Source organism: Ixodes scapularis, unplaced genomic scaffold, assembly GCF_016920785.2.
Source record: "Ixodes scapularis isolate PalLabHiFi unplaced genomic scaffold, ASM1692078v2 PGA_scaffold2__306_contigs__length_199485367, whole genome shotgun sequence".
Taxonomy (NCBI): domain Eukaryota; kingdom Metazoa; phylum Arthropoda; class Arachnida; order Ixodida; family Ixodidae; genus Ixodes; species Ixodes scapularis.
The window spans coordinates 56,086,662-56,100,418 of NW_024609857.1; the positions used below are offsets into that span (position 1 = coordinate 56,086,662).

General features: G+C 44.9%; 1 protein-coding gene across 25 annotated transcripts in view; it reads left to right on the forward strand.

Moving 5' to 3' along the window:
• The window catches only part of LOC8037831 (plasma membrane calcium-transporting ATPase 3), a 393,495-nt gene that overhangs the window by 299,910 nt on the left and 79,828 nt on the right, over nt 1-13,757 (forward strand). For 13 of the 25 annotated variants that reach the window (XM_040501873.2, XM_040501879.2, XM_040501889.2 and 10 more), the window contains 4 exons: nt 329-535; nt 1,357-1,596; nt 6,178-6,303; nt 7,631-7,768. In XM_040501873.2, coding sequence (XP_040357807.1) covers nt 329-535; nt 1,357-1,596; nt 6,178-6,303; nt 7,631-7,768 — 711 coding nt within the window. Of the gene's footprint in view, nt 1-328; nt 536-1,356; nt 1,597-6,177; nt 6,304-7,630; nt 7,769-12,847; nt 12,887-13,757 lie in introns of all 25 variants that reach the window. The other 12 variants (XM_029992241.4, XM_040501885.2, XM_040501888.2 and 9 more) reach the window with 1 other exon arrangement.

Consider the following 13,757-nt stretch of genomic DNA (forward strand, 5'->3'; position numbering starts at 1 on the left):
CAGTCGGCAAGACTATGATTTGCCTTGATAGAGCGCACGGCCACAGCCAGAATAGACTGGAAAAACTGCCTCATGGGGCGCTGTGTGCTTTGCTGCATAGTTTGAATGGGGCTGTCTGATCTGTTTCATTCCTCAGCTTGAAGGGAAAGCTAGAAATTATCTGTAGAGATTGCCATGCTCAAGCTGATAACTGTTGCATTGCCTTATTTTACTTTTTGCTACGGATGTAAACTTGCGGGAAGGCAAACAGAGTTTGTCACACACTACAATCCTCGCCGCCTTGGGTGATTGCCTCTCGCTGGCATTGACCCGTGGGGGACCCTCGCAGGGCTGAGTGGCTCGGCGGCGGACCTGGAGCACCGGCGGCAGACGTTTGGGCCCAACTCGATCCCGCCCAAGGCGCCCAAGACGTTCCTGCAGCTGGTGTGGGAGGCCCTGCAGGACATGACCCTCATCATCCTTCAGGTGGCCGCCTTTGTCTCCCTCATCCTCGCCTTCATCGAGCCCGAAGACCACCACGAGAATGACCATCGAGGTGAAGCGTCTCTATCTTTCTCGTTTTTGCATGTCTTGTGTGGATTTTCTGTGCATAACTGCTGAACGGAAGTAAGGTTTTTTGGGTGACACATGGAGGGCAAGAAAACAACATGAATAAGAATGAATCACAGGGAAATCCTAATTTAGGGATTCTCAAGTTTTGCAACTTTGAGGGACCCTCCTCTCTTTTGACTGTTATCCAAAGATCCTTCCCCGGTCCCGGCACTGACACATCAAAGCAGTGCAGGAGCCTATGATTACGTAATTCATAATGCAGACATCAGAGAGGGTTTGACTCATAGTTACGCGTCCTTGCATAACTCAGATCTAAAATGGTGCATAACTGGAAAAACACTTTACCAAGGGTCAGGGATAGCCTAAAAAATTTAGGAGCTCGGTTGACCTCTCTGTTTCTAAGAACCAAGTTTGATAACCCATGTTCTAGTTCTCTTTTTCCATTTATAGCATGTGTCTGTGCCCCTTTTTTGTGTCTCTTTAAAGATGCCAGTTTTGTGGAAATTTTGGAGTGAAGGCAGATGCTATAGTTCATTTTATTGTTATAAAGCATAGGCAAGCTGGATTCATGAGAGTGCCACAAACGATTCTTTGAACACTCCTATTCTGAGGTTACGGTTTGTACCAACATGGGGTACAATATGCAGCAAAGCAAAATGCTTGACTCTTTAGAAGGGTGAGAGATGTTCTTTGGTGTAATGCAAAATCCTATAGAGTGGTTTGTTTGAGCAGCTGGGATCTTGTCATGCAGGATCGTGACCATAATCTTTCCATGTTTCCTCTTCTCCCCTCCTGTGTCCACAGGCAAGCCAAAGGAACCTGGCCAATCGGAAGCTGGGTGGATAGAAGGTGTAGCTATTCTAGTGTCTGTAGTAATCGTGGTTCTAGTGACTGCATTCAATGACTACACGAAAGAGCGCCAGTTCCGTGGACTCCAAAACAGGATAGAACAGGAGCACAAGTTTGCTGTGATCAGGGGCGGTGAAGTGAACCAGATCGCCGTGTCGGAAATTGTCGTCGGTGACATCTGCCAGGTCAAATATGGTGAGTTGTTTTTGTTCTCTTGCCCTTTTACCCCTTTTTTTATTTTGTTGAGGGCATTGATTTTGAGCTGATTAGTTCAGTGCTATCTGCTCGAGTGCTTCATTTTTGTTGCTTCTGTCAGTAGTGGCTGCCTGAACACAAAGAATGCCAGTTGTGTTATGATGGTTGCGTTGGTTTTGATGCTGGTCGTTTGCAAACTGCTCAACTGTAGTGTGTTTGTAGGGTTACAGGTGCAGTGATGGCACAGGTCACCTAGAAACTGACTTATGGTGAATTCCACTCGTAGATCCGGAGCGCTTTCCGAAATCCGTGAGGGAGGCGAAATTCCACTCCGTGGGACCCGCTCCGAATCGACGAGGGGAAGATAAACTTGCATTTTTGGAGCGACCTCCCCCACACCCCTCCCCACTGCCGTTCAAAATGGCCGCTGCTCGAACTTGACAAGCCCGCCAACGCCTCAGCCGACTGATCTTTCCGACGACCAATGACGACTGTCAATGCTTAGCTGCAGAAATAACACGCGACACAGGCCGGGCGAAATTATACGCACCACGACGCCCATGTCACAAATCACGAATACGTCCGCGTTCGGCACCGTCACATACCTTTCGGCCGCCTCGAAGCGGCGGGACACGGACAGCGATTGCCCGCGGTGGAGTTCAGATTTCTGGTACGACTTTAATAAACACAGAGGTAACAAACCATCACTTGCGCGGTCGTTGCCTAATCACTTCTTACTTTATTTCATGGGAAAATGCAGGCGGAATGCCGTGTAAAAAGGTAAACAATCATTGGCTGCCGAATGAACAGGCCTAGCCTTGCGTCTGCCTCCTGCTTTTTTGTCGTTCTTCCTTTCACAATCACAGATGTCAGCGCTTGCGATTTACCACGCTCCACAGTCCCGGCTTTGTATCCCTGATCTACGCGAGGGAGAAGCGTTCGAGCCGTCACAATCCCGCGTAAACAACCAACGCACCCGCACAGATCCAGCTCGACGGCCCGACCGGCCCGCCGACCTCGCCGCGCATGCGCACTGCCGATTTAGGCGGAAATCACGTGGGCCGCTCTGTCAACTTCCGGAGAGATCTGTGAAATCCCGCAGAGCAAGTTCGGCGGGGTTTGATGCCAGAGATCTACAAGCGGAAGATGACCAGCTCGAGCCAGATCTGCGAGTGGAATATGCGCGCTCCAAATGTAGCGTTTTTGGAGCGCTCGAGATCTGCGAGCGAAATTCACCAATAGAATTTGGCTGTATGCGGTAGCAGCAGGAAGAAACTAGTTTTATGTGAGAGTGTTCTGCTTGGCATTTTGTTATATATTTTGAATATCCAGAGCCGCATGCATATTTGTAGCGAGCTTAGTTGTAACTGTGATTTTATGTGCTTCATATATTTTATGAGGTTTGTACGGGCACGAATTATTCCCTCAAACTAGCAGCAGGATTGCATCTTAGGCTTCACATTGCCTTCTGTTGAGTAAAAATTGATTTCATGGAGTTTTTCCACCGTAGTTGCAGTTGATATCTCTACAATGAACTAAAGGGAATCCCGTGACAAAGCTCACCTTTGCTTAAAAGAAGCAGACAGGGGTGACTTTCGCATGTGTTATGCCTAGGAGTTTCTGCTCCAGTGTGAATGCTCAGCCTTAGTGCTTTGTGTTAAGAGAATTTGTTGTGCTCACTTTTAGTGTTTCAGGAGCCTTGGACAAGTTTCAGCAGGACTCCTTACAGTCGAGGCATTTGTGAATAGTTTGCTTTTTGTTTTGATGCAAGCGCCTGTTTGGTTTTTGCCTGGCATCTGTGAGTTAGTGAAAGAAAGCTTTGCAAGAATATATTTGTGTTTCAAAATATTATTCTGGGATTCTCCATTAGTCCAAGCGAAGCAGAGGCTACAAGAGCAAGTACCATGCTTCGAGCGGGTTTGCCGAGCCCGTGCGAGCTCGAGTGGTAGAAGCGCCATTCAAGGAGACATGCTCATGCTTGTAGCTTTGGCTTTGCTTGCACCTATGTTGAGATAGAGTGTATATAGACTTACCAGGCATAAACGCACCAGGTAGCAGTATCCAACTAGCCAGGCAATTAAATCTTATGTTGCCAACAAGATAATTATTTTTTCTAAGCAAATATTATTAATTATGTATGTTATGTTTTTAGATTTGGGTAACAAAAAACATAGGTCCTTGGAGATACTTTTTCACACAAAGCAGCTTTAAAGGGTCATGCAAATGAACCCAGAAGTTTCACCATTGAAGCATCTAAGAGAAGCATTCCAGACAAGATGGATAAACTTGTAATCCAAACGGATGATCCCATGATCATCCGTTCATCCGTGAAACGGATGAACGGATGCCATACAAACTGATCCAACGTTCAATGAGCAGATTGTGCTGTCGGTGCTGGGCTCATTACTGATTTAGAGTAGAATGTATTTTTGTACTTTTCTGTCCCATAGCCATTTCTGCCGAGATAAGGCCATTTGTCTCCCCATGTCTCTTAAATCCTCTGTCCGGGTTTTGGTTCTAGCCACCAGGGTTGGGCTGTATCGCGATAGTATTTCAGAAATACATTTTGTATCTGTATTTCTGTATTGCGATAGATTTTTTTACCAGCATCTGTATTTCTGTATCGAAATACATTTTGAACGTTTCTTTGTATCGCGGTACAATCAGGATGAAATGTATTTCGTTACATTTCTTTAAAAAAAATACCCCCCTTCCCCCTAAAAAAAAAAAAAAAAAAAGTCTGAATCCATTTTTTTTATACTTCTGAGGGCACCAGGGTCAAGGAGATGCTGGGGCATTGTTACTATGCTGACCAAGGTTCCTTCCGATTCTCTAAACTATTTTTCTATGCGTCCTCTTCTCACTTCTGAGAAGTGCTGCGTAGTCGGAGACTCAAACCAGTTGGCGTGCCAGGAGTGGAGTCGGAGCATCTTCTGCCGCAGGTCCTTAGGTAGAATTTCTTGAGTCATTGTTTGCTGGCATTGAACACCCGCTGCTAACCGTCTCTCTTGCCTTAGCATATACAGTACACCCAGCCGGCAAATCTGAGTCACAGTCCGTTGCAGCACGAGCCTGGCGGTGGTTGACTTGAAATAGTAGGATGACTCACGCAGTAAAGTTCAACACATAATCAAATGCGTCTGCGGCTGCGCTCGTAATATTGCATGGCTCAAGGGTACATCAGCCGACGTGAACATGACCCGCTTCTCTGGTGATCCGAAACCCAGGAAAGAGGCCAGACTTGGCCTCGCTGTGCCGACCCAGACTTTGTACATCTGCGATTTGGTTCGAGTGCGCTGTTTCTCGGAGAAATCGCACCTGTGCCGGCAATATCAGGTCGCGATCCAGGAGGTCTCTGTTTGGATGATGCTAGGTGAAACCTGAGGACTGCATTCAATGCGTGGGTGGTGGAGGGTCGGCAGGAAGAACCTTCGGAACAGGGATGCCACCATATTATTTTTTCAACTGTAACAGGAGATAAGACATGTTCCAGGATGCTTCAGGTGGTCCACTATTCTCAAAAATTGCAAACGACACTGCCTGTGTGATCGTCAACTAGGTAACCTACAACAAAAGTATGAATTGTCCTTTCATACAGCAGCGTGGTAAAGTTTCATGTTCAAGGCCACACGTACGCGTAAAGAATACCAGTTCATTCCACTACGACATCATGTGATCAATGTTGACAGGGGTGTCCTTATTGGACAGGGGCGTGGTAACGTTTTGTTGAGAATTAGGGTGACATGAAATTTATTTAGACATCGAAGTCTTTTCGCATCCCTTGTCAGACAGACAGGATATCAGGGAAGGGACCGCGGTCAGTCTTTGATGGAACGTTTTTTGATATCATTGAAGACTCCTTGTCGACCGAAACCACTACCTTTAAGCCGAAGTGCCAAGCCTACGGGAAAGTAATTTCGGATCAAAAACTTACACTTCAAACTTCATCTCATTTGGCGTCTCAAGCAAAATTGAAAAATGTATTGCAGTATCAGTATTTCTGTATTTGTATTTCTGCCTTCCATAAAATGTATTCCTGTATTTCTATTTCCAAAGACGTTTTGCCTCTTTATAAAATGTATTTCCGATACGTATCGCGGTACATTTTTACAGATATATATTAGCATCACTATTTTAGCTACTATTTTAATGTATCGCCGTATTTGTATTTCCAAATACATTTTTGACTATTTCTGCCCAACCCTGCTAGCCACTATCTTTTACAGGCTGTTTTTTGTGAGGAAATATTTATTGGGAAAATGCGATTGAATTTGATAGTATTGAGTACCATTTGTAAAAATTGTTTTGGAATTGTCTTCATTCTTTTTTTTACTAAATCGCTGAATAGCTAATATATATTTTAGCTCTAACTTTTTACTTGATTTTCCAGATCGGTTACCTGTATGTCAATGTCCAGCAAAAAAACAAACAGGCATTTTGGGAATTCTTTAGGAGATGAGTTGCATGTTTACGGGGGGGATTCCAGAAACGCCACTTACCAAGTGGGCAACACCAAATGAGGGACAAACATCCTTCTTAATTTCTTGTGGCTGACCATCCCTCTTTCTCCGTGGATTGCAGGCGACCTCCTTCCTGCAGATGGAATCATCATCCAGAGCAATGACTTAAAAATCGACGAAAGCACACTAACGGGAGAATCGGATCACGTCAAAAAGGGAGAAAATATAGATCCCATGTTGTTCTCAGGTTGGTGACTCTTTCATTCCATCTATTTTGCTCTTGTGTTGTGCTTGGGTTGTCCTAGGATTTCCGACAATTCACACCGCACGGATGCGGTGCGAATTGTCAGAATTCCCATTCGATTAATTTTGTCTTGGGGGTCAGGTGTTCTAAACCGTCTTTGACGGTCGATCTAATGTGGGGATAATTTAGTATTATAGGCAAGTTATGGCGAATAGTGGGGGTGGCAGGAGGGGGAGGGGGGGGAGGGGGGGGGGGCTGCTGAAATCTTAGATGACGTTCGAAGGGTATTAAATCCCATGACGCATATTAGGGAATATGTAATACAAGTTTCATAATATGTAGGCTGTTCACAAAATATCTATAAGCATTTGCTATAACATTTCCGAAGAAGTGTGGTAAGAATGTGTCATTTTTGTTTATTTCCAAATCATGAAATCATAACACGTGTGCATAAGGAATTTCATCACTAATTATATGAGCCTTGAGCAACTGTGAGAGGCATAATATGAAAGAGGAAACTGGTTGGTCTTGGTTCTGAGCCATTCGGCATTGTGTAAAGGTGCTTGTACCTAAAGGTTTTTTTCTTTTTAAATAGTCTGGTTAGGACACGCGTGTTCAGAAATTAACTTTACGCGAAAAAAAAAAGAAAAAAAAATTGTTTTAGAGCAATATTGATGGCACGAGACGCTATTTAGTGGGTAGTCACCTCCTTTCCACTCTTCTTTCGGCATTTCGGGTGCGTGGAGGAGAGATGGATTGGCTTGGCCATCACACTAAGGTGGAGAGAGAACATAACCATCTCGTTGAGGTGGGAAGAGGGCATGACCATTCCGGGACGTCATGGACTTTGCACGCAGAATTCAAAATAAATCTCGCACCATAAATATTGCTCTAAAAATTTTTTTTTTTTTGCGTAAAATTAACTTTTTGACAGGCGTGTCCCAACCAGATTGTTTAAAAAAAAACATTTTTTTTATTTTCAGGGGCCCTTTAAGGACAACTTTTCTTGGCAACGCACTCAAAGGTACAAGCATTAGAGCCCTCTCCCACTTTGAGTGCCGATCAAAGCTGTGTGCGTGCTCTTCTTCTCTCTTCAAAAATGCCAAGAAAAGTTGTCCCTGCGTGTAGCTCCCGTCGTCCAAACTAAATTTTGGAAAAAAAATTCTGCTGGCCTCTGAAACAGCCTTTTCTGCCACTAACACAATTTCAAGTGCAGCTGAACCCATGCGACTTGTCCGACAAGCAATGCCGACGGCCCTTTCTGTCGTCGAAGCAGACGGGTGCCAAGTGGCAGCTCACCACTACAGCCCCTTGTCTCTTCTCTTGTTAGGCACACACGTCATGGAAGGGAGTGGGAAAGTGCTGGTTTCAGCAGTGGGTGTCAACTCCCAGGCAGGCATCATCCTCACCCTGCTAGGGGCCGCCCACACTGAGAACAAGGAGCAGAAAAAAAAGAAGAAGAAGAAAGGTGGGGTGCACCCCGCTCTTGCGTCATGTCTTCTAAGGCCGCTTTGCAAAAGGAAGTGCCTGTGCACTCACTGCCTTTTCTAGAAGGGGGCTGTAGCGGTCTTTTGCAAGTGAGGCTATCTCTTGCCCCATGTCGACAGTGTTAATGGAACTGCTGGTTGCACGAGTTCAGGTCATAGAAAGAAATAGAGCTTCGATACCGAGGATATTTTTGGGCACATGGTGTCGAAAGGATAGTTTAGTTTGAGGGTGGCCTACAACCGCTTTTTGATTTTATTGCACTATGTGCAACATTTAGCTGCTGTTTACTTAGATATTACTTTGACAAAATTGAAAGTTGGAGATATGTGTGGTAACTGCAGAGCTAATGAACTAAAGCAGGGGTTCTCAAACTGGGTTCTGGGGAACACAGGGGTTCCACGAGCTGGTCTCATGGGTTCCGCGAACACCCAAAGTGCAAGCCCCCTCCCCCCCCCCCCCCACTCCCATGCTGCAGGCTGCGCAACAGGACCATGCAAAGTGCCTTCATCTCACTTTGTACTGACATTGCAATTGATATGGTGGGGATATATGGGAAGAAACAAAAGCAAAATTGCCTACAATTATGCATCTGTTGCTTCTCAGTCGGCAAATGTGGAGGGGGGGGGTTCCGCGGCAGTTCTTGAGGCTTCCTGGGGTTCCGTAAGGCCAAAAAGTTTGAGAACCCCTGAGAAGGGGTCAGTGGTTCTCAGCCCCTCATGTTTTGGGTACCCCTTCTGGATCAGCAGAAGGGATGGGGGAGTATTGGATGATTACAATTACAAAGGGGTAAATGCAGAAAACTAAATGTGTGCAAACCAACTTTGAAGCTTTGAAACGGACAATAATCAGCCCTACTAACTTGGCACATATAGTTTAGTTTTGTGGGACATCCAGCGTCATTAAAAGAAATGTTTTATTGCTTGGCTTGACTAACAGTTGAGAGTTTTGGGGACCCCAATGAGGCTTTCAGGGACCCCTAAGGGTCTGGGAACTAGAGGTGTGTGAAGATCAAAATCTTTTGAAGCGTATCTAATCAAATAAAAGGCTCAAGGTGCACTTAAGCACTTCTTATGGGTTGTGAATGCGAAAGCATGTACACATCGCGACACTGTTAGCGCGAACACGACTTCGGCGCATTTTCGCATTTTACTTGTAAATAGTATTAGCGAGAACGAAATTTTATCGCTTACATTATAGAACTAATTGAGCTCTTTCCGTAGCAATATCGACTTGGATGACATCCTACGGTTTCAAAGAGAAAAACTAAAAAAACAGGCGATCGCCTGTTCGCACTAACAGTGTCGCAATCTGTACATCATTTTTCCGATCCCTTATTTCGTCCGCAGTGTACTTGAGTCGACGGCAGAGCGCCGCGCTCTGCCGGCGAGGAGAGGGCACCTCTCCTTGGCGCGACGGACACTCTGCACCATGGGGTGGCCGGTCGTTAAAACCGACGTGCAGCGGCCAATGGGAGCCTCGTCGACGCGCGCTAGCCAATGGGATTGAAGCCGAAATCCATCAGCTTTACTCCGCTCCTTTGGAATCGGGGAATTTTGGTGCCATTGGCTAGCTTTGCGCGTGGTTTCATAGCTGGGGGCTGGCTTCACTTGGAGAAAGGATTTGAGGTGCCGTTTGGCGTGGTTTCAAAGCTGATGACGTCAGCTCGCTCCATGGGGCAGTTAATGCTTTTGATATTATAAAGGTTACTAATCGAATTGAATATTTTCGAATGCGAATAGTAGTTTCGAATAAGCACATTTTTAAAAACAAACATTTTCTATTTGATGTGAATTAAACAAGAATGCTCAATCAAAACACAACAGGAATTTTTTCTTCAACAAACATTTATGAAAAGGTAAATTTTATTTCAATAAGAAAAATGTCATGCATATGACTGATAAAAAACTGATGAAATAAAAGATCAGTCAGTAAAACACCATTCAAGGAGTGAAGTTACAGTATGCAGATGAAAGTACACGAGTGGAGGTGGGTCGGCGGTCGGATATTGCGTCGCAGACAAACGCAACCACATAAATGTAAACAAAAGTACACAAGCAGTGGCAAGGCAAGCCACAATACAAAGTCGAAGATCACGTCGCTTCTGACTTTGTGCAATATCTTTTTGCGTGGGTGAACGCAACCACGTGAACATAAACGGAAGTACATAAGTGGAGTCGGGTCGGCAGGCCACAGCAGAGTTGGAGATAGTGCATCGCGCCGTGCAGCCACACTGACTCTGCTCAATCTTTTTTCATGTGCAATAGTTGTGCCGATAGAGGGTGCCACAAAAAGGCAATATAAATGAAGAATACGTTGGTTTTTTTTGGTGGAGGGAGCAAGTCTCACTTTTACCAGTGAAAACGGGTAGAAATTAAAAACAAAAGGAATCCATGACAAACTGATAAACCGGAAAATCGAGCGGAAAATAACACGAGCCAGATATCGCCAATAGCTGAAGTCAGCCGTAAATCTATATCCGAATTCATAACACCTTGGTTACTGTAGTGACTGTAAGAAGGACTGTAGTGAGCAGACCCTGTCGCATTTGTGGTCACGACGGTGCATGTGCCGCTGCAGATCAGATTCCTCCATCATATCTATTGCAGCATTTGTGCCACAACCACTTACTTCGCCAAGTCTGCAATCCAGATATGGCAAGCAAAGGACCAGATCGTGCTACCGTGTGCAAATAACTTTCCAGTGCTTCATACAAAAATAAGAAAAGGCACTTAGGTTAGGTTTTTTGGCTTTGCCAAGCTGGAAACCATACTGTGCAGTCCGAAAACAAAACAGGGAACTTGACCGCGAGTTGACGCTAATCAGCAAGTTCTGTGTTATTCGTAATTTTCGAAGTATTTGAAGAACTCAGATATTTCGAACAGCGAAAGTGCAAAGCCAATCGAATTGAATGGCAAGCATTATTCGCAAAGTATTCAAAGTTTCAAATATTCGCACACCCCTATTGAGAACCACTGGGCTAGATTCTTCTTTCTAAGATTGATTCTCTGCGTGTTCTTAAGTAAAATAGGTGCCCTTGTTTTTAGGCATTCTTTTAAATAAGGAAATGGACATGCTGGGGGAAGAAACCCTGCTTCTGTTGGGAGCTTCCTTATTTAGACTATTGTTCATGGTAGAGACAACTAGCTTACGCCCTCACAGAATAGATACCTCGGTTATTATCTCGACTAGAACAGGCGCGATTGAAGATATGGGCCGCTTCCTTTGGTATGTTCCACAATGTTTCTCTCATCATGCATTTCAGAGTCTGTCTCTTCAGATGTGTGCGAATGGCTGAGTTGCATCTTTAGAGACTGACCTGCCCCAACCTTTGAGTTTGTGGACATAGACTGCGCCAGTTGTCCAGCCTTGTTTGATGGGTGTCTCCTAATCTAGAGCAAGACCTGTGGCACGATAGTCTTTTATCCCCCTTGCACAGTGCAACTCTTGCCATGTAGTATGTATTGGAAGTGTTTTATGTTGACCTTGTCCTAGTGCACAATCCCGAGTAGGCTAGTGGCATGCCACATAAACAAAGAAATGCGAAGGAATGGTTGCCGATGAAGGAGTGGTGTCACTGGAGGGCTTTGGTGGGGAAGTTATACTAGTTAGGAACAAAAGTTATATCGTTGCTGCTGCTTTTTTTTTTTTTTCTTACTAGCATATTATTGAGTGACTTCCATTTCCAAATACCCTTTTGTACTTTTCGGAATGACCTAGTGTTACTCTAGGCTGTGCTGTCTGATATGTCCTGTAATGAATTGCAACTTCAAGGAGAAACGAAGCAGACCGAACGTGTTTAGGCAGTGTCTTTTATCGCAAAAATATTTAAAGCATGAAGTGTTTGCACAGCGACCGGAAGCTCTCGTTCAAGGGAAGAAAAAGTGTGAGGAAGTAGGTTAGCTTATGTGTTTGAGATGGTATTGATTCCTCTTATTTCAATTTCAGGATGCTTGCGTAAGCAGAGGGAATGAGTAGCAGAATTAGCAGCTTCGTTTTATCTTTAAAGGGATGCTGAACCGAAATTTTGATTCCACAAAACACGCAAAAAAGCCGTGCAACGGGATGCTACAAACACCAAAACATCACTCATACAGCGATATCTCGAACGGATGACCAAAGTTTTCAAGAAAAGGAGGCGCATTTGACAGAGATGATGTCGTCATGTTTCTCCGAGAAGGAGAGGGAACGGCCTTGCGTCTTCTCCGCCTCGCGGCCTTGAGGGAGCGAAGCGAAGAAAGGAGGAAACTCGGTATATTGACGTCACTTGCTCGTCGGCCTGGTTCAATCTCGACCTCTTTTTTCAAAAATACGGCCATCCATTCGAGATATCGCCTTAAAGTAGTGGTATAGGGATTGTAGCATCCCGCCTACATTTCCTGCATTGTTTTTTCTGAAATCCAAATTTCGGTTCACCATCCCTTTAATGTATACAAGTATATGTGCCACATGCCCTAAATTTTACAACCCTAAGTGTGATATTGCACCGAGGCCAAATGCCAGCAGCCCTTTCAATGCTGCATGCACCGATTTTTGAGTGGAAGAAGCAAGTGTAAAACTAAACTACGCCACCAGACCGTGCCACAAAGGAGTATTTGAAGGGGCCCAGCTACTCGCCTGTTATCGGTTTAAAACTGACTTAGCAATCACAAAATTAGATAAACTTCTTTGTTTTTGTGTTTCCCGTTGTACGTATGGCATGTTTAACTCGTTAAGCTTCCCCAGATATCGTCACGCATTAGGACGAAAAATTACTCTTCCGTTCTCAAGCTTGCGTGCAACGTTGCAGTGACCCTTTAACACGTTTTTCTTTGTTCGTGATGTTGTCACTACCTTCGGTGTTTGTCCCTTGTTTCTAGAAAGCCCTGCCGTTTCGTTTGCCACTTTCGTTGGGACCTCGCAGCCTCCTCAGCCAGTCATTGGCAGGGCCGGGCAGTCGTCGGGCGTGACTTTGCGTCTCTTGTGTCCGTATTAACCAGATCCTTTCTCTCTCTCTTTCTCTCCTCCTCCCTCGTCCCCCGTTTGTTCCCCTGTTCTCCCTCCTATGTTCGGTCCCCTCCAGACGCTAAAAAGGGTCGTAGAAAGAAGAAAGGTGAACCAGGTGATGAATCCCTTCCGTTCTATGTGCACTCTCAAAAACACCACACCTTTTTCACACACGTTACTTTTTTTTTTCTTCTTGTTCGTTTGTTTCCTTGGCTCTCATCTCTCCGTCTTGCCATCTTGCCACATCCCTTGCTTGTGTTATCCCCGCCTGCCGTAGAATGTCTGTCTCAAAGTCCTTTCCGCGTCCCTCCCCTTCCACCTACCTAAAGCTCAGTTTCAGCTTCTACAAGAGGAACACACTTTTTTTTAAGCCTTTACGACAGGATTGTTCGCTTGTGTGTCTGTGCTGGTCAAAGTGTCTTGTCCCTGTGTCGACGGCCATTTTCTGCTGTGGTTTCTGCATTTGGGGGTGCTGCTTTTGGTTGTTTGTGTGTGGGTCTTGCCTCTTTTTGCCTTGTGTGCTTGTTTTGGGCATTGCCGTTTGTGTTGTCTAAGGTCGCCGAAGCATTGAAGGGGCAATTATTTTTTGTTGGGTAGTTTTGACTAATGCATTGATGGCTGATGCTGTGTTTGCCAATGCATCCCACGTTCCATACGTTTGCATTAATGGGCATTACAGCATACAAAATTGCCACTTTCTCAAAGGTCTTCGATTGGCAACTTGCACAAACAATACATTTAGGTCGTTACTTGCATTAATATTCAAATGATTTTTAAGCTAGCAGCAGTTCAGTTATTTGCAATCCTGTGCAGCTAGTTTTGTCTGTATTCTGATATAACTTCTGTGGCTCAGGTTCAGTATAACCATGCCCTGTTTTTTTTCTTATTTTGAATAACCACCGGTATTCATACTGAAAAGGAAAGCAGTTTGACTTATATTTACCGAATTCTAACGTAAAGCTTGGCGGTGCTGGAGGCAACTAACA